The sequence below is a fragment of the Vombatus ursinus genome, unplaced genomic scaffold (genome assembly GCF_900497805.2).
Source record: "Vombatus ursinus unplaced genomic scaffold, bare-nosed wombat genome assembly UNPS02014802.1, whole genome shotgun sequence".
Taxonomy (NCBI): Eukaryota; Metazoa; Chordata; class Mammalia; order Diprotodontia; family Vombatidae; genus Vombatus; species Vombatus ursinus.
The window spans coordinates 20,615,002-20,641,114 of record NW_020954580.1 but is presented as its reverse complement, the minus strand read 5'-3'; the positions used below and the strand labels follow the sequence as shown (position 1 = coordinate 20,641,114).

At 36.5% G+C, this 26,113-nt stretch overlaps 1 protein-coding gene across 1 annotated transcript in view; it reads left to right on the top strand.

Moving 5' to 3' along the window:
* Positions 1 to 26,113, top strand: part of PARD3B (par-3 family cell polarity regulator beta) — a 1,282,153-nt gene that overhangs the window by 734,649 nt on the left and 521,391 nt on the right. The window contains exon 11 of the mRNA XM_027873670.1: positions 25,427 to 25,615. Within this exon, the coding sequence (XP_027729471.1) occupies positions 25,427 to 25,615 (189 nt within the window). The remainder of the gene's footprint in view (positions 1 to 25,426; positions 25,616 to 26,113) is intronic.

Below are 26,113 nucleotides of genomic sequence, written 5' to 3'. Positions count from 1 at the left end.
AGCCAATTGTATTAAATATAGTTATAAAACCTTTTTAAAAAAAAAAGATAAGTTTGTAGACTCCCCAGAGTTTATCATAGGTGCCACATTAAGAACCCCTGTACTTGGAGAGAGACTTAGCATTAGAAGTGATGACATTTCTTGTCTCTTTAAAACAGCTTCAAGAGTCTATGGGCTCTTGGTGGGATGATTTCCTGAACCCCCAAAATCATGGCCTCGTCAAGTGTTGACAATCTTATAAATGCCCCTGATGATCATAGTACTAGTTTTGGTGGCAGTGACTGTAGATTTTAAGGAGAAGTAGACACTATCGCAATATTTCGGGGAATTTGAGTATAATCATATTATCTTTTTTTTAAGATGATACCTCAAATTGATAAGATTAGAGCCACTTTTGTACCATAAGATGCAAGTTTTGTTTATGGTCACTGATGCCATTATTTGCGTTCCTAGAGTGCTAAGAAACAGGAGACTTTGTGAATTTATGTGTTTAAGCAGATCATAAAAGTGGCATCATGACCGACCACAGACTATATCCTCCTTATTATCCAGTTAGCCAAATGTTACCAGTAATTCATGCCAGCTGTTGACATGGAGCAGCTGGATAAGGAGTTGGTTACAAAACTCAAGGGATGACCTTGATTTGCTTAATTACCTCTAGACTAAGGGCTAGCCTGTGATCAGTGCATTTGTAAAGGTGCATTTTGTGTAAGATAAGGAAATGTGTTCATTTTCTAAAGGATGTTTAAAGATTAGGAAAAATAACTGGCTTACCTGATTGTGGCTGGCTTTTCCAGCTGTTATCAAAGTAAATACAGCACATGGGAAGCTGCCACTGTGGCCCATTTCATTTTGAAAATCTACTTAGAGGCTTGATCATGTTTCATCTGCCTGTTTTGCAGGGGGAAAATGTGTGATCTTTATCATTAAAAGAAATCAGCTTGAAGATCATTTCTTTTTTCCTTCAGGTTGATGAAATAAGGGTAGCCACTTAAATGGCAATCTGTTGCCACTTAACTCCTCCCATGCCGTGTCCCCATAGATTCTCTGGGCGATGGCTTTTAAATATCTTCTCGTTATTTTTAATGAGTGAATAGAGCATAGGATGCATAATGCAGAGTTAGATGAGCACCCTTTCACTGAACTTGTCACAAATAATAAAATGTGGAATGGCTTAAGAGGCGTTTTTCTCTAAGATTTGGCAATTATTTAACTCCAGACGCTAAATTGCTGCTACCACGGAATTCATTTTTATATGGCCGTCTCTCAGTTATCAATTCTTGCTGTTGTCTTCATTTGCCTGGATCCCTTGTACAGTCTCAGATCTCTCTCCCCCATATTCTTCCTGTAAAAGAGGATCTTAACACACAAACGCTAAAAAGAACTGAGATCATTTAATGTTGTGGTGTTTTCATTTCCTTTAAATCTGTACATGATGTCTGATTCTTGTATGATGGACATGTTCAATTATGTTTTCAGTGCTACTTACTGAGTTATATGAAGGACTTTTGTCTCTTAGTCATTCCTTAGTTGATTCTATGTATTTCTTAGCAGCATCACAACTGGAAGAGGACTTTACTAGTTGGAAATGTGGCTCCAAGCTTCTTTTTCCTCCCTGCCTTCCTCAAAGTAGGTATCATCATGTACATAACAGATTTGCCCCTGAGAATCGTATACAAAGTAGCTTCCGTATATCAAACTTCTCACTTGTCATTCATCTTAAAATTAGAGATGTGCTTTTATGTGAGAAAAGCATTTTGTCCTTAAGAGTAGCCAACCAACAAAGAATTGGAAACTGAGTCAAAGAATTAGAAACTGAGGGGTGCCCATCAATTGGGGAATGACTGATCAAGTATATTAATATTATATATGAATGTGATGAAATACTATGCTGTAAGAAATTATAAAGGGGATGGTTTCAGAGAAACCTGGGAAGGCTTGTATGGAGTGCTGAGAGAAGTGAAGTAACCAGGATCAGAATTTATACAATAACAACAATATTGTAAAGATAATCAACTTTGGAAGACTTAATAGCTCCAATCAACACAATGACCAAACATAATTCCAAAGGACTCATGATAAAGCATATCATCTGCCTCCAGATAGAGACCTGATAGATTCAAAGGAGAGACTGAAGCATATTTTTTTTCCTTTCTTTTCTTGGACATGACTAAAGTGGGAATTTGTTTTGCATGGGTGTACATACTTTTAATGGGTTTTCTTTTTCTTACTTTCTCAATGGATAGAAGACAGGGAAGAGAAAGGGAGAGAACTCAACCAAAAATAAAGTAAAATTTAATTTAAAAAAAATTGGCAACTACCTTAGCCCTATTTATTAATTTAGGGAATATTGAATTTCTGCATGGCTAAGGGGTCTAGTGCTTTCTAGGTAAGCTTACAAACAAGACTACAGTCTGATCTAAATAGGAATTTATTTTTGCCCTGATTTGTTACATTTTGGGGGAAGCCCTAGTTGTTAAGAAATGTTTTCATTATATTAAGCCTAAATTTGGGCAAGCCAACCTACCTGAAGCAGCAGAAGGAAAGAGGGAAGGAGGGTGAGAGAGAGAGAGAAAGAGAGTGCACTGCTCAAGGTGACTCAAACCACTGCTATCATTTCAGTTAGTGCTTTCCCTCAGATCATGATGAAGACAGCTAAGGACCCTGACCTCAAGAACCCTCGGAATAGGAGGGGCCCCTAAAACACCTTTTTCAGCAGTCCTGATCTGTTTCTTACCACTAAAGGTCTTAGCATCGTCAAATGATTCAACATCAGAAATTGCTACGGGCTTATCACTGGAAAAGACACTAAAGAAGGTGATCACCAGCTGTTTTGCCACTGTACTCTATGACATAGGGCCTTCCTACGTGACTTGTAGCTGAAACCTTCTATGTATGTTGTTACCTCCGATTAGAATGTGGATCCCTTGAGAGCAGAGACTATCTCGCTTTTCACTTTGTATCTCTTGCACTTAGTATGATGCTTTACATTTAATAAGTTTTGAATAAATGTCATTTAATTCATTCATTTTTAAAAAATGTTAAATAGCAAAAGGCCAATCTTTGAGGCCCCCTCCTGGAGACTTTTTGCCTAGCTGACATTGAACCAGAAACAACTATTATTTGAATCTAGTCATTTAGCCAGTTCTAAATCCACCTAATTGTGTTATCTATTCCTCATTTCTGCAACTTGAGATGCTTACATTCTATTGGAAAAAACAACAAGTAAGCAGGGGAAGAGAGCTGGTTCTGGAGTCAGAGGACCTGGGTTCAAAATCTCCCTTTTGTGATCTTGAGCAAGTCACATAATCTCAGTTTCTCCAAGTGTAAAATAAATAGGTCCACTAGATGGCCTTTGATACCCTTTCTAGCTCTATATCTATGATTTTATGAGATAATCTATCAAAAGCTTTGCTAAAATCTAGGTAAACTATAGCTACAATAGTTCCCTATAACTATTTAATCACCTTGTCACAAAAAGGAAACAAAGTCTGAGATAGATATGTACTTGATGGAACCATGTTGTAACCACTACTTCCTTTTTTAGCTGTTCACTGATATCTTTAATGATCCATTCTTGAATTTCCCAAGGAATGAAGTCAAACTCACTATCCTATAGTTTGTAGACCTTCTTCTCTTCCCTTTTTTGAAAATTAAAGTATTTACCCTTTTCCAGTTCTGTGGGCCCCACCTGTGTTTTCAGTCTTTCACATATCACTGACAAAGGCCAAACAATCTGGTCTTCTATTTCTTTCAGTATCTAAGAATGTAGTTCACCTGGATCAGATGACCAATGTTTTTCAAGGACTATTAGGTGAATAATTACTATCTCCTTACCTACTTTGGGTATCAGTTCCCTGCTGGCCTTTTTCATTTTGTCATTTCTAACATAAGGATTATTCTCCTTGGCGGAGAAAACCGAAACAAAATAATATTTGAGCAACTCTGCCTTCTCTTTTTAGCAATTACCCTTATCTGCTCCCCAAACAACAGTCCTATCCCTCCTTTTATTCTCTACTTTCCCTAAATATTGGGCAGCTAGGTGGCGCACCAGTCCTGGAGTCAGAAGGACCTAAGTTCAAATCCGGCCTCAGACACATAACACTCACTAGCTGTGTGACCCTTGGGCAAGTCACTTAGTCCCAATTGCCTCACCAAAAAAATAAAAAATAAAATAAAGTAAAAATAAAACTCATTTCTGTCTTTATTTTCCTTAAAAACCTTAATTTATTCTGAACTTTAGCACTCCTAACACTTTTTACAGGACCTGGCCATAATTATATTCATCCTTTGTCACCTTTGCTTGCTTCCATCCTCTCTGTTATTGTTGTTGAGTCATTTTTAGTCATGGCCAACCCTTCATGACCCTATCCAGGGTTTTCTTAGCAAAGATACTGGAGTGGTTTACCATTTCTTTCTCCAGCTCATTTTACAGATGAGGAAACTGAGGCAAATAGGATTAAATGACTTGCCCAGGGTCACACAGCTAGTGTCTGAGGAGAGACTTGAATTCACAAAGATGAGTCTTCCTAACCCCAGGCCTGGTGCTCTATCCACTACACCACCTAGCTCTCCCATCCTCTCTACATATCTTTTAAAAATCTAAGTCGATTATTGAGTTCTACATGCGTCTACATTTGTTACTTAGACAACTCCTGATTTTCTTCCTCTCTGGAGTTCTTTACCTTTGTATCTTCAGAATTTAATTCTTGGGAGTTTCCTATCCTTCCTTAGCTAACTTACACTGTAGAATTTTATTCCATTGAATCTTATTCTGCCACTGAATCCCTCGAGGTTATTTTTCCAAAATCTAAGGCACATGTCAGATTATACCCAGCTTTTGCCTTCCGCTATGTCAAAGACTTTACACAGAAATCACGATTTCTCCTCCAACCCAGCAATTTGTATCCCCTTGCTAATAATCAGATCTACTATAGAATTTCCTTTTGTTGGTTTCTCCACCTTTTTGTTGTTGTTATTTTTTAATTCTAGTTGTCTTTTGCTTTTATGTCACATTCATTTCTGAATATATTCCCTTTCTATCTGTTCTTCAGTGAGCCTCCCATCATAACAAAGATTAAAAAAAACAATATAGCAAAATCAGCTGACATATTGATTGCCTATGAAATATTCCATGCTTTCAGTGTTGTACCTTTTCTCATCTTTTTGGTGACCAAGTTTGGTTGTTATACATATTTGGTCTTCGGTTTCATTTTGTTTTTTCTGTTTACATTGTTATCGTCCTTGTGTATATTGTTTACCTGGTTCTGTTTATTTCACTCTATGTCAGTTCAAATTAGTCTTCCCATATTTTCTGAATTCTTCATATTCATCATTTCTTATAGTGTAATAATATTGTTGTATTGATGTGTAACAATTTATTTAAATGTTCCCTGATCAATGGGTTCCTATTTTGTTACCAGTTCTTGACTACCACAAAAAGTGCTGTTATGAATATTTTGTTATAAATAGCACTTTCCTCTGCCTTTTAAGGGTTGAAATAATCACTAACACAGGTCAAAAGGTTATCAACTGCTCTGCATTTGCCAGAGATCTTTCCAGAGAATATCTTGGTAATCGAAGTCTTGTAACACTAGCCTTTGCCAGGCTTATGATCTGCTTCCCAAATTCCATCAGTTTTCTCTTCCTGTCTAGCTGGCATGTAATGTACTTAGATGACAAAATTGCTTCATTGATTTCTATCTTAGTGCTTTCTCCCATGCTTGCTCCCAGTGGTTCCAAGATTGCCTCATACACCTTCTTAATATAGAGGGTTTTTCCTACTTTGTGCTAGCTAGACACTCTGTATAGGAGCTAGGGATCCAAGTACAAAGAATGAAACAAAATCCCTCCTTTCAATGAGCTTCCATTCTATTGGGAGAGACTAGATATACAAAGTAAATATAAGCAAAATAAATACAAGATAGGGAGAAGCAAAGAAAGAGCAATTGGTAATCAAGAAATGTTTCATGCAGAAGGCAGTATTGGGAGTTGAGTCATGCAGAAAGTGATGTATGAGTTGCTCCATGCAGATTAGAGGTATCCAATTTGCTGCCCATTAGAGTGCAGCCTAAAGCAGATTAAAATGTAATCAGGAAATTTTAACAAAGTAAGTTAAAATACTACACAATATAATGTCAATTTGTGGTTTTCTAAGTCAGTAAGCAGCCTGCGGGGATGCAATTCTATTTGAGTCTAACACCACTGATGTAGAAGATAGTGTTGTGGGTTGTGTCTTGAAGGAAGTGAGGAGGAAGAAGCAGAAGTGAGAAGTGGGGGACAGCCAGTGGAAATTTATGAAGATGTAGATGGAGTGCTGTTTGTGAAGATCAAGAAAAAGACTAGAAGGTCAGGATCATAGTGTGGGAAGAATCATAATCGGTCAATCCCCATTTACACAGAATAATGAGTCCAGAAAGATGGGTTGGGGCCAGGTTGTAACAGAGTTAAAAAGGGCTTTTAAAATAGAATCCTGAACAAATGATCTCTCCTCCATAAAACTTTTAGGCATCTAGATTCTGTAGCCTTCTGTAAAAACAATTAATCACATCAGCATCTTCAAAATAGATGTGTTAGACCCTTGGCATGTGCTTGCAGTATAATTATTAACTTGATAATTTTATGTGCAACGTAGGCACAAAAGGAAATCAAACACAAACAAAAACCATTGAGCATATCAAGTTGGTGGATCTACATAACAGTGACTTTTATTTCCTGTAATATAATGACGGAACATTACAACATGGCTCTGAAATGAGCCTGGCCTTCCTTTGCATTATTGAGTGTGATGGAACAAACTGTATAATTTGTCATAGTAGCTATCTTAATAACATGAAGCCAGTATTTGCATGTCCCCCAAATCCCCCCAAACAAAGACATCTAAGGTCTAGCTAGAAGGAAAGTGGTGGCAAAAACTGTAAACAACCAAGTAGCTTACTTTCACACTGAGAGCCTTTCTGTCAGATAGCCATTCAGATTTTGCTCTTTAACCTGTAGGGTTTCTTGCAGAAAAGAATAGTGACAGCATGTAAATGTCTTACTTCCTTCACAGGCCTTTGAAAATAGAATGCTCCTGAGCCCAATGCCTCTTGCTTTCAGCTTTCAATAGCTCTCAAGGGAGTTGGCATCTCTTATCAGAAGTGAGCAGCCAGGCAAGGGGCAGCTATCACATTGAGAGGCCATGATAGTGTACTGGTCAAGGGCACTAGGCAGGTAGTGAAAGGCCTCTTGCTCGCTTAAACAAATACTATTTCCTTCCTGGTTTCAGCAGGAGCTAATTTTTTTTAAGCTTCTCTTTTGGCACAAGAACAATAGAGATACATAGGGCCGTTCTTCCAGTGAGGGAGATGTGCATTAGATTATCATAAATCCACAGATTAAAAAGTGCAGTGGTCAATGAGAACAGGCGTTTTTAGATGAAATAAAAGGTTTAATTGAAAGTACTGTCCCCAGGGAGGCAGAAGATTGAGCACTGTATTGAGTAGACATTAATTACCATAGGCCAGACAGTGGAAGAAATTAAAAGGAAGATCATGCCATCTTTTGAAACTATCCAAATCTGGTTTTCTTGTAGTGGTTGGGAGTTTTGTCCTGTTTGGGAAAAAGATAAAAATGAGTTTTCCACATACATAGTATTCTTGGAAAGCTATGAAGACAGCTAGCCAGGTGGGAAATTTGCTATGGTATTTGCTGCTACTACAGAGTCCATTTTTCTCTTAGGAAGCTACAGATATGTAACTAGATATAATATTAAAATAAGTGTCATCTAGTCATTAAAATCTTTATTTTTACCACATAATAGATTGCTCAAGCGCCTGACTGGCTGGGCTCAAAGAGGTTTGTTACCTGGCTGGTTGGCTGAAGAGTGATGAAATTTTGGCTTCATCAGCTCTCAAAGACCAAATGCTAAAACATGAGGAATCTTGACAATGGAGACAGTACCCAAGATGATCAAATCACAGATCCCTGAAATATTGTGTTCTTGAGGAATAAAATCATATTTAAATGATACCACATATGTAAAACACTTTGCAGACCCTAAACATTATGTAAATGTTTGCTATCATCATCATTTTATTATTATTGCCCCAAATCATTTTTTTATTGCAAATCCTAGATTTTCGTACTCAAGTAATGAATCAGCCTGTTTGTTAGCTCTGTGTGTATGTTTTCTTCTTCAGATAAGAGAAATAAGCAACTCTTGCACTGGAATCAGGACATAAGGACCTCATTAAATAACTAGACCAGTGTGTTTTGTCTTATTAAAATATCATGCATATCTCTTTAGTCAATGTCTCGCTTTGGGGGTGGCCAAAATAATGGGACAAAATTTCCATAGTGACAAAGGTTGAAATAAAAGACTGCCTTGACAAGAATAAATTTATTCAAACCCTTGACTTCTTCATTCATGTCAAATAAACTACAAAAAAAAAGGCAGAGACTTTCATGAATTTGATGTCTAAAATGTTGGAAAAGACTAATAAGACTCAGTTGAGACTGAACATGCTTAATTGTTTTAAACTGTAGGTATAGAAGACCAGCAGCAACAAATATTCATTTAAACACTTAACTCTGTTTAAATCACAGTGCCAGGCCCATGGTGAGATATAAAGTTTAGATAAAACAGTTTCTGACTTCATGGAGCTTGTAGTCATTTGAGAGAAAAATTATTCAAACCAATTCCTATTTTTATGTTAAGTACACCAGGTGATTTACTTGATGGACTCTTTCAGTCAGTTTTTGTAGGTGTTAGATAAGATGCATTCTGGGTTTCAAACTTGGAGAATTACTATGCCAAGGTTATTCCAAACACTGTGGCTGTACTCTCAGCTGTCATAATGAAGTAGGCACAGATGACAGTATGACTGCACCCCATATCATGATTTCACAACCGATGGGGTGCCCAAGCCTGCCAAAACAAATGTAAAATCTTAGAAACATTTGCAAATTATTTCCTTCCTCAGTTCAGTCATTCATAACTTGGGCATCACAGAACAAACATGTTATGATTTTTAAGAATTAGATGCCATATCAAATTATACTGTTCATATGCATAATAGAAATAAAGGGGAGCGATATATCCCTTTATTGCTTTCCGACTTCCGAAAAGTATAGCTTAATATGTAAATGCTTTTTGATGGGAATTATTTTGATGAATTATATTATCTCTAAGATACATTGTAAGATATCTGGTATTGTATAGGAACTTAAATAATTAAAGGTTAACTTATTGTTTCAGCTACTGAAATATTATACCGACAACTAGGAGAGCAGGAATGGTGCAGTTGTGCCCGTGAAATATAAAAAGGTTTTAAGGGAGGGCACCAATGTAGATCTTCTGTGGGAAAGTATGTGCAAGACTTGCTCCAGGTGAGAAGGCATGAATAGGATGTGTTCTGTATTGATGGAGGGAACTTCCAAACTGATGAGATCATAATTTCATTGAAGGATAAATTTAAGTCTTAAGTTAAATAAGACACAGTAGCTACAGTAACTGAATCAAGAAGTGGTATTTCTGTCCTCTATAATTGATTACTTATAATTTGGATCAGTTTATCAATGATAGTCCACTGAAATTGCTTACATCAGCTTCCTTGTAGCAAGCAACTATTTTTTAGACCACTGAAAGTAGCATAAAATATTTGAAAACTGTGATTATGGTATTAAGATTAAGTTAAGAATTTTGAAATAATTTTTCTTTCAAGTGTTGCTTATTTTTATTATGGTACAATATTGCCAATATGGTTGATGGAACTTTAATAGTTTCTTATAACATCAGCAGGGATGAAAATTATTTCTTGCCTTTGAAGTTTGTGTATGAAGGCAACTATATGATTCAATGGATAAAGTGCTAGGCTTGGAGTCAGGAAAACCTGAGTTCAAATCTGGCCTCAGATACTCACTTAGCTATGTCACCCTGGGCAAGTCACTTAACTACTGTTTGTTTACCTTAATCTACTAGAGAAGGAAATGGCAAACCACTCCAGTATCTTTGCCAAGAAAATCTCATATGAGGTCACAAAGAGACAGATATGACTGAATGACTAAACAACAAGTGTGTGTGTGTGTGTGTGTGTGTGTGTGTTAGAGAGAGAGACAGAGAGAGAGAGAGAAATGAATATGTAAGGAAGAAAGCAATGATTAAATACTGTGAAATTTCTTTCTCCCATGCCATCATGCAAATGCCTAAGAAAATAGAAGTCTTCTTCTGTAATATAAGGTCAAATGAAATTTGAGCTGCCATGAACAGACAACACACAGCAGATTCTTTTAGCCATGAATTGAACTGTGGATATTCTCTTGTGATTCTCTGAAGCACATTTAACTTTGGTGGAAAATCATGAGAAACCCATTTAGTTCAGGGGGGAAAAAAAGCCCCACTGAAACTACTTCTAGCAAAATATTGATTACAAATGTGCTGAACTTTTAAACTTCTTGTAATTACATTCTGTAAAAATCACTGATTTTTACAGGAATTAAGGCCATATAAATTGCTTCCTTGCTTCCTGGTCATGACTCCAGCTCACAGAGCAATAAGAGAGGACTGCATTTAAAAGACAAAGACAGGAAGAAGAGAAATGTAATGTACAATGGATCATTCAGCAGCTTAAACTTGTCCCCCAAGTTCTTGGAACCCTTTTGCTCTTAACGTGGGTTCCTTGATTTTTTTTAAAATAACTATAAAACAGTATAATTGGTTTCCTTCATAATTCTCTGCATTTTATTTTATGCATTTGAAAACATTTTTCTGAGAAAGGATCCTCAGACTTCACTTACAAAGAGACATATAACTCAAAAAAGGTCAAGAACCCCTGCTCTCTACTCTTTCAGAACACATCAGAACCTAAAGGAGGGAGGAGATAGGCAGACCCTCTTGGGGTTCCTCATTGGCTCTAGAATGGTGCTAACTTTTGAGTTGTGTGGAGTAAAATGTGCCAGAGTGAAGCTTTGTCTCACTTGTCTGCCAGTCAGAAAAAGAAAACTGACGTAGTAAGGTGTGCTCTCATTTTCACATCATTGGCACATTTCCTGAATGAGTATTGATACCCTGGAACTTATCTGTATATCACTTGTGAATCTTTTACCGTATACACTGACACTGTAAAGATTTGTTTTGTGTCTTATTGTGGAGTTGATATGGTAAAAGGGCTAAACAGTGGGGTTTTGATGAGTCTTTATGCTTTTATAGACCCCAAATGACTTTATAGCCATATTTATCAATAATTTTAATAAGTTGATTGATTTGGTTATGTAGCAAAAAGGAGAGTTTTTATTCTCACAAATGTCTTGTAACATATGCTAGGAACATTTTTAATAATGAAACATAGGAAAAAAAACCTTCACTGTGAATTTAAAATGTTAACCATAGAGTCTTTATTTGGGATTTGGAATTCTTTCTCTTTGATAACAAGTAAGTGACTACTCACTAGTTAGACTCATAGTATATGTAGCCAGGACCTCATTCAAATGGAGAAAGGTGAAAGCATTTATTAATCAATAACATTTATTAAGCACCTATTATGTGGCAGGCACTGTGCTAAACATTGGGGATACAAAATAAGGCAAAAGACAAGTTCCTGCCTCCCAGGAGTTTACAGTCTAATAGGGAAGACAACATTCAAATGGATATATACAAACAAGCTATATTCAGGGTAAATAAGAAATAATTAACATAATAAAGGTACTAGAATTAAAAGGAATTGGGAAAGGCTTAGTATAAAAGATGGGATTTTATCTGTGATGTAAAGGGAGCTAAGGAAGCCAGTGGGAAGAGTTGAGGAGGAGAGCATTCCTGGAATTGGTGAGAGAGTAAATGCCTGGAGCCAAAAGATGGAGTGTCTTGTACACGGAACAACCAGGAAGCCAACGTCCCAGGATCAAATGAACCATAGATGGTAGACAATGAAGTGTAAGAATACTGTAAAGGTAGGAGAAGGCATTACAATTTTATTATTTCTTTCAAAAAATTTTTCAACACATTGACCAATAGCAATAAAACACTAAATTTTATATAGAATGTCTTCCTTCAGGTCACTAAGGTACCATTTATTGCCTGAAAAGCATAGTTTAATAAGTAGTGACCTGGTGGTAGTACACCTCAGACTGCCTAGCATAGTAAAGGAGAAGATTGTTAATCTGTAAAATCACTCTTAGAATCTGGTACCTTTATAGATTCCTCCTAGGAGAAGTAACTAGGTTATATTTGTCCTGTGATTAAAATTTCACTGATAATCATCTCTTGTGCTTTATAAGTAACTATCAATTCATTATTTTTAAAAATTGAGAAAAAAAGATTCCCAGCCCTTCTCAATAGAGTTGAATTTTTCACAAAAGAACTAAGAACCAGATGTTTCTTTTTGTTGTAAGACGTGAATAACTGCTACAAATTACAAGGATGATCTATTCTGTATCATTTTAGGCATAACAGCCAGTTAACCTATAACCCATCCACTTGATCCCATTCCTTTCTGCCCCCTCCAGATCCTTGCTCCCTTTAATCATCCCTTCTCTGTATATCATTTGTCCATACCTGTCAACCAGCTTTTTCTATGTTTTAAAACATATATAGATCTTTCATGTTCTGAATAAATCTTTGCCTTGCCGTAATTTCCTCTCAACTTAGTATTCTATTTCTCTTTCTGATCACTTTCAGATTTCTAAAATGTGCAGTCTCTACTCACTTCTCCCTCTTTCTTCAACTACCATTGATTTCTTAATTCTTTATAATCTGACTTGCATCCTCATCATTCTGCTGAAACTATACTCTGAAAGGTCATCAGTGACTTTCTAATTATCTCATGCAATTGCTGTTAACTTATTCCTCATCTTCCTTAACCTCTCTGAATCATTAAACACTGTTGACCTTTCCCTTCTTCAATCTCCTACCTCTCTTGGTCTCCATAAGACTGCACTGTCTTGGGGTTTTTTTCTCTTATCTTTCTCACTTATTCCTTTGGCTACCCTTGCTCCTTCTCTGTCTAAATATGGCTTTCTTTATGGTCCAGTCCTTGTTTTAATGTTCTTCTATCTTTGTACTAAATTCTTCAGAACTCTCATCAACTCTACTAGGGTGGCCATCATCTCTATAGCAGTGGGTCCTAAATAATAATTTTTAGCACCAACAGCCCTCCCCAGTTGTAACTGACACCTCTCTAACCATTTCTCCCACTTAATACATTCTTTATTACATGGCTTGGGATGTTTTCCCAAACTCAGAATATCTACAACTGAACTCATTATCACTCCTTCTCCTATCCGCCCCCTCTTGAGTTCCTTATTCCAGTGAATAATATTTTCAGAATCCCAAGTTCAAAATCCCAGCAACATGTGTTTTGTTTGTTTGTTTGTTTGTTTTTCCCCCCTTACCCTCCATATAGCATGGGGCACTTGAAGGAGTGCTGGACTTGTAGTCAGAGAGTGTGAGTTGTAAGTCTTGACTTTCCCATTAAGTTGTATGCCATTTGAATAAGTCATTCAACCTTTCAGAGCCTCAGTTTCCACCTTTGTAAATTGGATATACTAATTGTAAGAATCAAATGAGAGATACAAAAATGTTGAAATGCTTTATAAACAACACAGTACCGGGGCAGCTAGGTGGCACAGTGGATAGAGCACCGGCCTTGAAGTCAGGAAGACCTGAGTTCAAATCTGGCCTCATACCAAACACTTGACACTTACTAGCTGTGTGACCCTGGGCAAGTCACTTAACCCCAATTGCCTAAAAAACAAAAAAATAGGAAAAGACAGTACAGTACCAATATTAACAGAAGTCAGTAGACAAAGTTGGTTTGGGGCTTGGGGATTGGGTAAAGACGTTGAGTTGGATTTAGGGAACAGATTGCCCTCTTTTTAGTATGGACTCCCATAGCATTTATTGTCTGTATAATTATTTTGGGAGAGAGAATATGCTGTGTAGTATTGCATCTTTTGTATTTTGCTAACTCTTATATTGTAATTTTAGTCTTTTATGTGAATGCTGTATCTCCCTAAGGCACTTGAAGGTAGGGATTATACTGTTTACCTTATAGTACTTGATGTAATACTGTGCCCACAGTAACTATTGAATAATTGTTTGTTGGATAAGTCAGATAGAAGGTAGATAAATGTGCCGATCATAGATATGAGGCAATCTAAAGACAGTGTATAATAGAGAGTGTGCCATGTAGCAAATTGTCAAATAAACTGTGGTGATTTTTTACATGGAATGCTGTGATCTATGAATGTTTTTAGGGGGCACTTCCATCCTATGGAGTTTGAAATGAAGTTTCACCTCATTTCCACTGACAGTTCCCAGGTTTCTAATACCAAAGGTAGTAAATGTACTGCCTTACATGGTTACAAGGAGGAAACACAATGTATAAACCTTAAAGTAGCATATGTTTATTATTTATTATTATTACAAATGGGAGCAAGTAGTAGAAATAATATTTGCCCTCTGTGTTTGTTCTGCTCATCTAAAGTCTTCAAAGAAAATTATAACTTCACTTTTTTTCTTTTGAAAATCCTTGAAAGCATACAGACATTGCAGTCAATAGTTTTAAAGTACCAGATTAAGTCTCTAGTTAGTAAAATCTTTTTCTAAAAATATATATCAGAAATATGAACCAATTATACAAGTACCATGTCTTGCATTGAACAGGCTCACAATTAACATTTTCTGAATGGACAAGAATTCTTGATGTAAATAAAAATGAAGCACTCATATCATAGCAGAAGCTTACTTGCCTAAGCCATTTCAATACAAAAAGACAGCTTAATTCATTAGAAAATCAGCTAATCAGAATACCCCATTATCTGTCTATAACCATTATTTATTACAAATTCATTTATGTCATTCACTAATATTCTACTCAGAAGCCTCATTGAAGTATGGCAGTAACCTTGAACAATCAAAAGCTATATACCTGTAAAGTAAAAGCCCTGGCAGGCCCTACAGAATGAAAAGATTCCATCTATAGACCCAGTGATGGACTATATGTCTATCTGAAAATCAAGTTAATTAAGCTCAGAAGACCTCATCACCAACAGGACACTAGGGTGTGCTTTTTTTTTTTTTAAATAGCCACCGCAAAGCCTAACATCCATCTACTAAGGTGTTGCAAGGTTGTGATCTTTGTAAAAGGAAAATGTGCCTATGAAAACAGAGATCCTTGAAGTACGGAATTAGAAATATTTCATATTTAGTTTTATCTGTAACAATTATATCTTTTTCAGCTGTCATCCTGGATAGTCAGTCATCTTTCCAACACTGATAATTTTCAAGGAATCTAAAAGAGTTAGTTTTCTAGAAGCAGCATGGTGTAGTAGGAAATAGTATTGGTCTTGGAGTTTGAGATTTAGAATTTTAATTCCAGCCCTGAGACTTACTAGATTATAAACCCTAGACGTGCTATAAATGTCAATAAGCATAATGACAATGATAATAAAGTATAAAATGAAAAGTTATCCTTCTAAGAGTGTTTTAATCATTCTAAAATTTTATTGTCTCTGCTAAAATGCTATTAATACAACATGAATAACATTAAATTTATTTAATGTATATGTAGAACTATTGTTTCTTAAAATCAAACATTTGAGAAATTTTTAATTAAATGTTTCTCAAGTTGCTTTTATTTAAGATGCAATAAAATTATAGTTTTTTCGGGAAATGCATGTTAGAAATATAAAAATGTAAGCAGTTTCATTATTATAAATTATAATGTAAAAATGTGTTACGTGTATAATAACATATATAAGTAATATATTATTTTATGAGACAATTTAGTATGTATTTATTGTCTGCTGTGTGCAAGGTACTCTGCAGGAAGGGGGCTAGGAATATGAAGACAAAAATTAAAAGTTTATATTCTACTAGGAGAGGGTACAGTATGTCACCAATTAAATAAATACAAGATAATTTGAGGCAGGAGAAAGCACTAACAATTAAGTGGATCAGGAAACAGCATCTGAGTTGAGCTTTAAAGGAGCTATGAATTGAAATAGGTAAGAAAGGAGAACAATCCCAGGATTGGGGTGGGGGGGTGCTGCCTCTACAATGACATAGATAGGGAGATGGAATGACAAAATAGGAGAATGAAAAGTAGGCCAATTTTGCTGGACTGGAGAGTGAGTGAATGGGGAGTGATATGAAATAAGCCTAGAAAGGTGGGTGGAACTCAGACTCCGTAGGATTTTAAATACCAGGCTGGAGAGTTTCTCCTTGATTCTTAGAAGCAATAGAAAGACACTAAAAATTCTTAAGCAAGAAATTAAGATGGTGAGATTTACTTGTACTTTAGCAGTATCATTTGACAAGCTATGTGGAGGTTCACTTGGAGAGGAGAGAAAGTGGAAATTGAGAGTCCAGTTAGAAGGTTATTGAAGTATTTTAGGTCAGTGGTGATGAAGTCTTGAATCAAGACGGTGGCCATGTAAGTGCAGATAAGGGGGCAAATGCAGGAGACATGCTACAGAGGAGCAACCTACAAGACTAAACAAATAACTAGATATGAGGCTTGAGGGAGAAAGAAGAGTAGAGCAGTTTGCTGATGCTATGAACCTGAGTAACTATAATGATGGTGATACCTTCAACAAAAATAAGGAACTTTAGAGGAAGTTAGGGTTGGGGGGAAAATAGTCAGTTCTGTTTTGCATACATTGAATTTGGGATGTTAGTGAGATATCAGGGTGAGGATGTCTACAAGGTAGTCATAGTTCAGAAGAGAGATTGAGGCTGTGTTTATGTAGATTTGGGAGTCGTCTGTTTACAAATGATGATATAACCCATGAGAGCTGGTAATAATAACCAGAAAGATTAGAGAGAGAAGTGGACCTTAAGGTATGATAGTTAAGGGGCTAGAAATAGATGATCAGGCAAGAATATGATCAAGAGAAAGTAGTGTTACAAAAACTGAGGAAGGAAAAGGTAGTTAGCAATATCAAAAGATGCAGAGAGGTGAAGAAGATAATGGACTGAGCAAAGACCATTGGATTGAGAAATTAAGAGATTGTGGCATAGTGGATGGACTGTTAGGCTTGAAATCAGGAAGATTTGTGCCTTTATACATTGCTTTAAGATTTGCGCAGTATGTTATATCCACTATCTCATCTGGTCACTGCAATGGCACTTAATTTCTGTGAGCTCCAGGTTCCTCATCTTTAAGGTAGGAGTAATTGTACTTTTAGTACTTACATTGAAGGGTTGTTATGAGTCTGAATGAGAAAATAACATGCAAAGTACCTTGCAAACTGTACAGTACTCTAAAAATGCTAATTTTATCATTAGTAATACCACTGATAACCTTGGAAAGAGCATTTTCAGTCATGTGTCAGGGTCAGAGGTCAGATTGCAAAGGGTTGAGAAATGAATGGGAGGTGAAGAATCAGGTGTATTGGGTATTGGGGGACTTTTTCTAAGAGTTTGGCTAGGAAAGAGAGAGAGATGAGATGGCATCTTGAAATAATGTGGGGATCAAGTGAAACTATTTTTTAAGGATGAGGGAGACTTGCTTATGTTGTAGGCAGCAGATATGTGTGGAGCCAATAGATAAAGTGATTACAGGTAGTAATTGTCTGGATGGGAATGATTGAAGGAGTGTGCTCCCTGTTGGGGTTTAGGGGAGAGGCAAGGAGAAAGATAGAAAAGGATAGAATCGCAAATATAAAAGGGCATCTCTATCATTGCTGTAAGTGCCACCTGAGTACATATTACAAGATTCTCCAGTGCCACTAAACTTACAAATTCATTCGTCTTTAGTGCATTTATCCCTACTGTAAATGAAATGAAAGGATTCTAAAGGAATTTTAACTCAAAATAGCTTCACTTTCAATGGTTTAATCTCAGACTTAGTATTACATTAATGGTTTTTTTTGTATTGGCTAGGTAATAAAGAATGACCATTTTTTGACATTTGTTTCCTGGTATTAGATTAATTCTTTACTTAAAGAAAATTGTTTTTTGATAAGTTCAGAGAGCAGCTCTCTTTTTGTTTTCTGTTTCAAAACAGAGTTCTTTTTGAGAGGGGGTGGGCAGTTGCTATGTCTTAAAATGAAAACTTTTTTTCAGTAATAAGCATTACATCATGTTTTCTTTTTTATGTATTTTGGTTATATTTCATAAGAGGAAAATATGAAAATCTATGACTGTACTTGGCATAAACCATTATAAGGTGTCTTTAAAATATTGATAGTAGTCATTTACTTAGAAGGCCCTGAAAGCTCTGATTTTTTTTATCCTTGTTACATCATTAATTTTCATTTTTCCACTTGAAAGTGATAGATGATAGTGAGCATCATGTTAAGCCTTAACAAACTGCAGTCTAATTTATAAGAATAATTCTTAAAAGTACCAGGAAGATTATCTCTGATTCTTTTCAGAGATTTGTCTTTATTGACACTAAGGCAGGGGACTTAAAAATAATCCCCTTACTGGCAGTCACCAAGAGTTTTGCTGATTTTCTTTATACAAAAGAGCTGAAAAAGATCATTTACCATTTATTAAAATGATCATTTCTCTGTAATAATTTCCTTTGACGTCTGCTCCATCCTTTTCTTTCCTTACGCTTTTGAAAATTCAATCTAAAATGAAATATGTCTCAGATAGAAGAATTGAGCTTCTGGTTCCTTCGGTGAGTTGGTATTCATGTTCTGAATTGAATATCAAATAGAGAAGCGACAAGGTTTAGTGGAAGGAGGGCTAAGTCCAGAGTCTGTCAACCAGGATTTGAATACTAGCTCTGCCACGTAATACCTTTGGAATCTCAAGCAAGACACTTGACCTCTCTGTATTTCCATGCCCTCATCTTTAAAATGAAGAGGTTGAGCTCACTGACTTCTAAGGTCCTTTCCAGCACTGTGTCTAGGATTCTATCATCCAGTTGATCACATATCCTTAAACTATAGTTTCCTTATTCGTAGAGTAGGGAAACCTCTCACAGGGTTGTGGGAATCAAATGAGATACTATATGTAAAATCTTTTTTCAAACCTTACCTATCTATAGGAATGTGCTCTAGTGTTTTATTATTACTTTCATAGAAGTTTTCAGAATATACATATATTTATATTATATGTATCATAAAATTATATAGTTTGAAAACTCCCAAATCTGTTCCTTGTGATACACATTTATTTAGGTAAAATAGACTTTTTATCACCTTAAAATCTTAGAATTTACTTAGTCAGAAGTTAACAATTTGAAGCTTATTTTATACTGTCTTGGCAAAGTTGCCAGGAATAGGATTTGCTTGGCAAAAATTCTGAATCTTTTTTTTTTTAAATAAAAGGAAAGAGGGTGGCTCTTTTGTTTGAGTTTGGTAACTGACAAAATGATTGCAAGTAAAAAATAAATCACATATAAAGTAAGCTGTTCCCCAGCTAATTACATATTTGGGAGGAAAGGCAAAAGACATCCAGAGTTTGCTCTCAATGAGCCAAGAGTATAACATTTAATGAAATGAGAGCCATAAAAGGTTCAGCATGGGTGTTTTCAGCCCTGACCTGGGTTTTGGGGAAATTGAACACTGTCTCAGTGGACTGTTAGATTCCCTTGGATTGTAAAGGTTGTATTTTAAACATTTGTATGTATGTGACTGGTCCTTTGTCAATATAAGACCATTCTTGATTTGCTCTTTAGAAGGAAGCAAGTTAGTAACTTTCATGCCTTTTCTCACCTATCTCCATCCCCTACCACTTAACCCCAACCCAAAAAATATCCCCATTGAGTCAAGAGAAATAGGGAATTGGGCTACTACCTACTATGGCCTCTTATCTCTGATTCTTCCTCTAATGTTTGCTTTGTATACTCTCCAACCTCCCCAAATATACTGAGGCTAAAACAGAAAGCTCATTAAATAAAATAGTATCTGTTAGCTTTTCCATTGCTATATTGTTCCAGCTTTCTTCACAAGAGTCTGAATAGTGAGACCACTATCACAGAATGAACAAGCTATTTTCTGGATTTGGGGTATATCTTATGAGGAAAAAAAAAAGAAATGAAATAGTAGAAGAAGAAAAAAAAGAACCAAACCAGGAAAGAGAAGAGAAAAATAGTCCAGAGACATTAAAAGGATCAGCAGATATAGGAACATAAAGAAAGAAGTTGTGGAAAAATATTTGCAAAGAAAGAGATAACCATGGAGTACAAGAAAAGGAAAATCGCCTTGTAGTACATAAAATCAGCAAAGCAAATGTACCTCAATATAATTTGATCTTTCAGTGTTATTCAGATATTTTTTGCTCATTTGATAAAATTTCATGCCAGATTGTTACATTTTTGATCTACCAAGCTGTGACAATTTATTTAGGAATGCCAGTCCTGATGTGTATAAAATGCTTGCTATTGTTTAATGTATGTGGTGCAGCTCAAGTCTGTGCATTGGCTAATGTCCATCATCAGTCAGTTACTATGTTGATAACTCTGTCCTGAGCTGAAGCCTTGTTTATTTGCTATCTTCACTGGGTGCTCCTAGGAATTCTTTTTTTTTTTAAGTTAGCCTTAGGAGCAAAAGAGTAAGTACTAATGCAGCAGACTCAACAGATGTCATTTTGATATGATTTGATATATTTTTCCACCCAATTCCTCAACAAATCAAGCAAAAAACAGCATATTTACTTTATTCTTGCATTGACATGCATCATTAGAGGCTGGGTAGGAGAAGCTTTGGGGGAAAGGACACATAGTCATAGATTGATAAATATTAGAAGTCAATATATGCATTTTGAAGTAGTGAAACTATTTTTTAAAGTACAATGCAAAACATTATTAGTTTTACATAATTGTTTTTTCTTTGATAGAGGTAGCTAAGTGGCATAGTGGATAGAGCATTACATGTGAAAGCCGGAAGACCAAAGTCAGCCTCAGACACTTGCCAGATCTGTGATGCTGGGCATGTCACACTACTTCTGCCTCCCTCAATTTCCTCATCTATAAAATGGAAATAATAATAGCACCCATCTCTCAGGGTTACTGTGACAATAAAACAAAATAATATTTTTAAAGTGTTTTGCAAACCTTAAGGTACTATGTAAATGCTAGCTATTGTTGTTATTATTGTTATTGCTATTATTATTATTAATTATTAATTATTATCATTTATACCAGGATGGATTCATTGGGTCAGTGGGGGGTAGGGGTTACACTGGAAAATTATAGGATACAAAAACAAGAGTAACCAAAAAGCCTTTTTTTTTAAACTGGAATGCAGAATTTTCTAATTCTAGATGTTAACTAATCCAACTGGTCATTTCCCTCATTCATCTTGCTAACAGTTTCCCCTTACCAGCCTCCATCTCTCAGAGCTGAGTGTCCCACATGGGGTCAAGGAATGGGGCTTTCTGTATTCAGACAGAGTGGAGTTCCTCCATTTTGGACCCTGGTTAAGGGTATTGCCTGGGCTAGGAAGGGGGGCCTCTTTGGTAGCTTTAGTGTTCACTGTGTCTCCTCCATTTAGCCTCCCTCAAAATTTACATTTCTGAATGCTGATACCTCGGTAGGAATGATGGGCTTTTAGCTTCCTTATAGCCAGGAATAAAATTCAGTTGATCCATCATCATATAATGAATCTTAAATCTTAGCTTGGTTAGTACTAAGAATGCCCTAGTGTTTTCCTGTACCATCTCCCTCACTTTATTTCCAGAAGGAGAGGTATTGGTTAAAAGGCCAAAGAAATGCCTTCTTCCTGCATATTGCTAGAAACTTCCCCCTCCCCTTAGTGGCAGCAACATCAATGTCCCCTCTTTCCAATGCCTTGCACTGGCAAGACTTCTCTTCATGCAAGACTTTTAAGACTATCTCTTTTTGTCAAATACTAGAGAAAGGCAAGAAAAATGGAATTCTTTCCTTTGTACTTCAAAGGCCATGTTTCCACCATTCCCAGGAAAGCAAAAGATGCTATGATTGAGGAAAAAAAGAATTTAGGAGCATCTAACTTTGTTCTATCAATAAAATAGGACTTTCCAAGTTTCAAATAAGCTAACTCTTCATTTCAAAGGATTTGAAATTTAGTGAGATTATATTTTTACCTTGTTTGCTCCTTCTGAGTTGTATCATCACAGGTTGCATGGCTCCGAGTTCAAAGTACTAAGTGCTTTAGGGATTTTCAAGTATTGAAAAAAATTGGTCTCTATCCTCAAGGATTTTTAAAATGCATAACCTAAAGAAAAAAAAAATAGCAACAGAATTGAAGATATGTCCCTTCTCACACTTTCTTTATAACTCCCTTCATTTGTCCCTCTGGGTAATTTTAGGTGGAAAGTATATGTACAAATAAATGAGTATAGAGAGCTCCTGAAAAGAAGCTTCCTCTACTAGAACAGATGGGCATCTTTAAAGATTTATAATCTTAGACAGTTGCCTGCAGCACTGAAAGGTTGAATGACTCACCCAGTGTCAGAGGTGGGATTTGAACCCAGGCCTTCCTGACTCCAAGGTTCAGTTATGAAATCAGTGTCCATTTTGTTAGAATACTTATAAAAATGATCATGTTGATCTTTTACACACGTGCTGAGAGAGAAGGGTGGCACAAGAAGACTCAAGATAGGAGTTGGCTTCATCTTAAGGAAATGTCCTGTTGTTCCTAGCTTTTTCTAAAGAGTGCACACCAATTTCCCTCTGAATCTGGTGCACTTTAGGAAAACTGAAAAGTTACTGGGAATCAGCTCCTTAGAATTAAGTGATATAATGTGATATGCATCACTTGTAGAGAAAAGTGCCTTGGCTTATTCCATTCTTCTTATTACTAGGTAAAGATATTCAATAGTCAATAGTCCCATACTCTTTGCTTTCAGATAGCAGGGATTCAAGACACAAAGGGCGAAGTATATAGATGAAGAGGTAAATAGAGTGCCGCCTTGATCTCATGCTGTTCTGTCCTTCCTTGGTTACCTGTAACTGTGCACTGAATAAGGGGAATTAGGGGGAATAGCAGTTATCAGCCTTGCCTAGGAATAGACTCCATTTCTGAAAGAAGCCTGATTCGATTATAGGGTGAAATGGACTGAATATATTCTTCAAGAAGGGACAGTTCTTATGGCAATTTGCCCCCCTCAGATAAGGGGCCACTTTGAGAATAGCCACTTTAAGAGGTATGGATGTATGGATTTTTTTTAATGTGTTGAATCCTCAAACTTTCAGTACAACCATATGTTCTATAATTTATCTTTTAATTTACTGTAATCTTATTAGACTAATATTAATTGAATCCTAGAGTTCCCTGAAAAATAAATTCTTTTGAAATGGTATAGAATCCAGTTTGGGTACCTTACTTTGGAAGGCATAGATGAAGGCTAACATTGTAAATTTGGTATTTAACTTGGACATTTCCATAACAAAGCCACAAGACCTAGGTTCTTAGATGATAACTTGATGAGCTAGATAAGGAACTATGCAATCATTTTATTCACTTAACCAGTGAAATTTAATTTAAGTGAAACTTTATATTTTCATTTAGTTAAAATTTCACTTAGACTCTTTTGAAAGCAATGTGGTGAGGCCTGTGGACCCCAAATCAGAATCATGTTTTTAATTGTATAACATAAAATATACAAGATTACAGAGGAAATGTAGTATATTGAAATAGTTGCATCAAAACATAAAAAAGCCCAGTTCATAGACTCCATGTTAGAAGCCCTTGACTTAGAGTGAATTACAAAAAAGAAGCTGCATCTTTGAAACTTTATGTACTTAGATCTCCTTTTCTCCACTGGTGGAAAAGATTATAATTAGATAGTTACAGTCTGACTCTGATGACATCCACCAAGCCCTGATTAGAGGTCCGTAAGTTTCATGTTTTGTGTCTGCAGTTTAAGAACCCATGTTTGATGTCTCAATGCAGGCATAGACAAAGCCATTTCTAGCTTCTATATCATGGTACTGCTGACCTCATTACCTCTCAAGGACACTGTTCTGGGTAACTATTTCTTCTTCCATGAGGACCTCCACTCTAAATAAATCCCCCCCATCCTATCTCATATCATGGGAATATTGAGAACAGTGGCTGCATTTATGAACTGAGTAAGAAATATATATCAATGTAGATATGCATATATGTATATATGTGTGTACATTTGTTGTTCAGTTGTTTTCAGTCAAGGCCAACTTTGTGACCCCATTTGGAGTTTTCTTGATGAAGATACTGGGGTGGTTTGCCATTTTCACTGGCCGATTTTACAGATAAGGCAACTGAGGCAAACAGAGGTTAAGTAACTTGCCCATTGTTACACATCTAGTAAGTAGCTGAGGCTAGATTTGAACAAAGGTCTTCCTGATTCCAGACTCAATACTCAATGTACTGTGCCACCTAGCTGCCCCATATATATGTATATGTGTATATGTGTATCCATGACATATGTACATACACATGTGTATATGCACATTTATATGTGCATTGTACATATATGTCTTTTATTTTAAAAATTCTCTCTATTTAGAGAAGAATTGCAATTATATTTCAGCACCCTAGGTCAAGGTAGGTGGTGCAATGGATAAAATACTAGTCTTAGAATCAGAAGGACCTGAGTTCAAATCTAGCCTTAGACATTTACTATCTCTGTGACCCTAGGCAAATCACTTACCCCTGTTTGCCTCAGTTTCCTCATCTGTAAAAGGAGTTGGAGAAGGAAATGGCAAACCACTCCAGTATCTTTTCCAAGAAAACTCCAAATTGGGTCAAAAAGAGTTCGACATGACTAATCAAGTAAACAACACCACCCTAGGTCAAGTCATTTAGCATTTATTAAGTGCCTAATATATGTCAAGTGCTGTGCTAAAGTGGTAGTGATGCTAAGAGAAGTAAAAACATTGCCCGACCTCAAGGAATTTCTAATCTAAAGGAAGACAACGTACAAGTATTTATGTGCAAGCGGGATATATACTGGATAAATTGGAGATAGTCTCAGAGGTAAAGGACTAGCATTAAGGAAGACCTTGCAGAAGGGGAGATTGTTTACCACAGCTCAATAATATGATGATGTACTTTAAATTCATATAAGCCAGATACTTTCCCGAAGTTTTTAACACATTAGCCTCTCTGGGTCTTAGTGTCCTCATCTGTAAAATGAGGAGCAGGATTAGCTGGTCTCCAAGGTCCCTTCCAGCTCTGAAGATTCTCTTAGTCTCATTTTCCATTCCTTTTAATTATTCAGTATACTCTGCAGAATTTTCTAATGCCTCTGGGTTGTTCCAGATATTAGACCTCTGTCTTAGCCAGAGTTGTTGCTGGCCACTATTACACACTCCTTATTGAGAGCCCATAAGCACATACTTCTTAGTGCATTCATCACTTTCCAGAAAAAAAAGAAGCATTCCTTACCCTCTGGGAACAATAGTGCAAAACAGTATTAGGCCCAATCATCCTGTCTTTGCCAATTGGATTGTGTTTGACAATCCTTGCATATGAGACATTTAATCTACTTTCTGTCCTTCACTGTTTTCATCTGCATTTTTCCTAACAGAAGGGAGAGCCTGACCGCTGCTATGTGCTGTCCCTGGAGACTCCTGAGCAGCTGACCTTCGAGATCCCTCTCAATGATTCAGGGTCTGCTGGGCTCGGAGTGAGTTTAAAAGGGAACAAATCCCGAGAGACAGGAGCTGACTTGGGGATTTTTATCAAGTCTATAATCCATGGAGGTGCTGCGTTTAAGGTAGGTAAGGATGGTGCTGACCCTGAAGTGCATGAAGTTGTAAGTGGTTTAAGCGCTCAGTTTGAGAACTGGACTTTCGACAGTTCTATGGGTATTGTACAGGTATATCATTCTGTGCTCAGGAAAACTACCCCTTTCCCTGTCTCTTCAGGCCCTCCAGACCCCAACACCCCACACTCACAGCAGACGACAATTTCCCACTTCACCCAGAAGATTAAGGCCAAATGATACTTCCTGTTTTATTCTCCTCAAAATTTCTTAGTAGCATTACACTCTCTCCTCTATCCCTCTTTTCTCAAAGGAAGAGGCATCCATACTCCTTACTGTCATCTCTCACCCTATGCTTGACCTCTGTCTTCTCCTATCCCTCCAGATCATTTCCCTAGCAATAAGCATGCATCTGAAGTCTACCCCATCTCCATTGGCTACTTCCTGACACTTAGAAACATGTCCCCATTTCTAAAGAATATTTCCTTGGATCCTGCTACCCCATCCCCC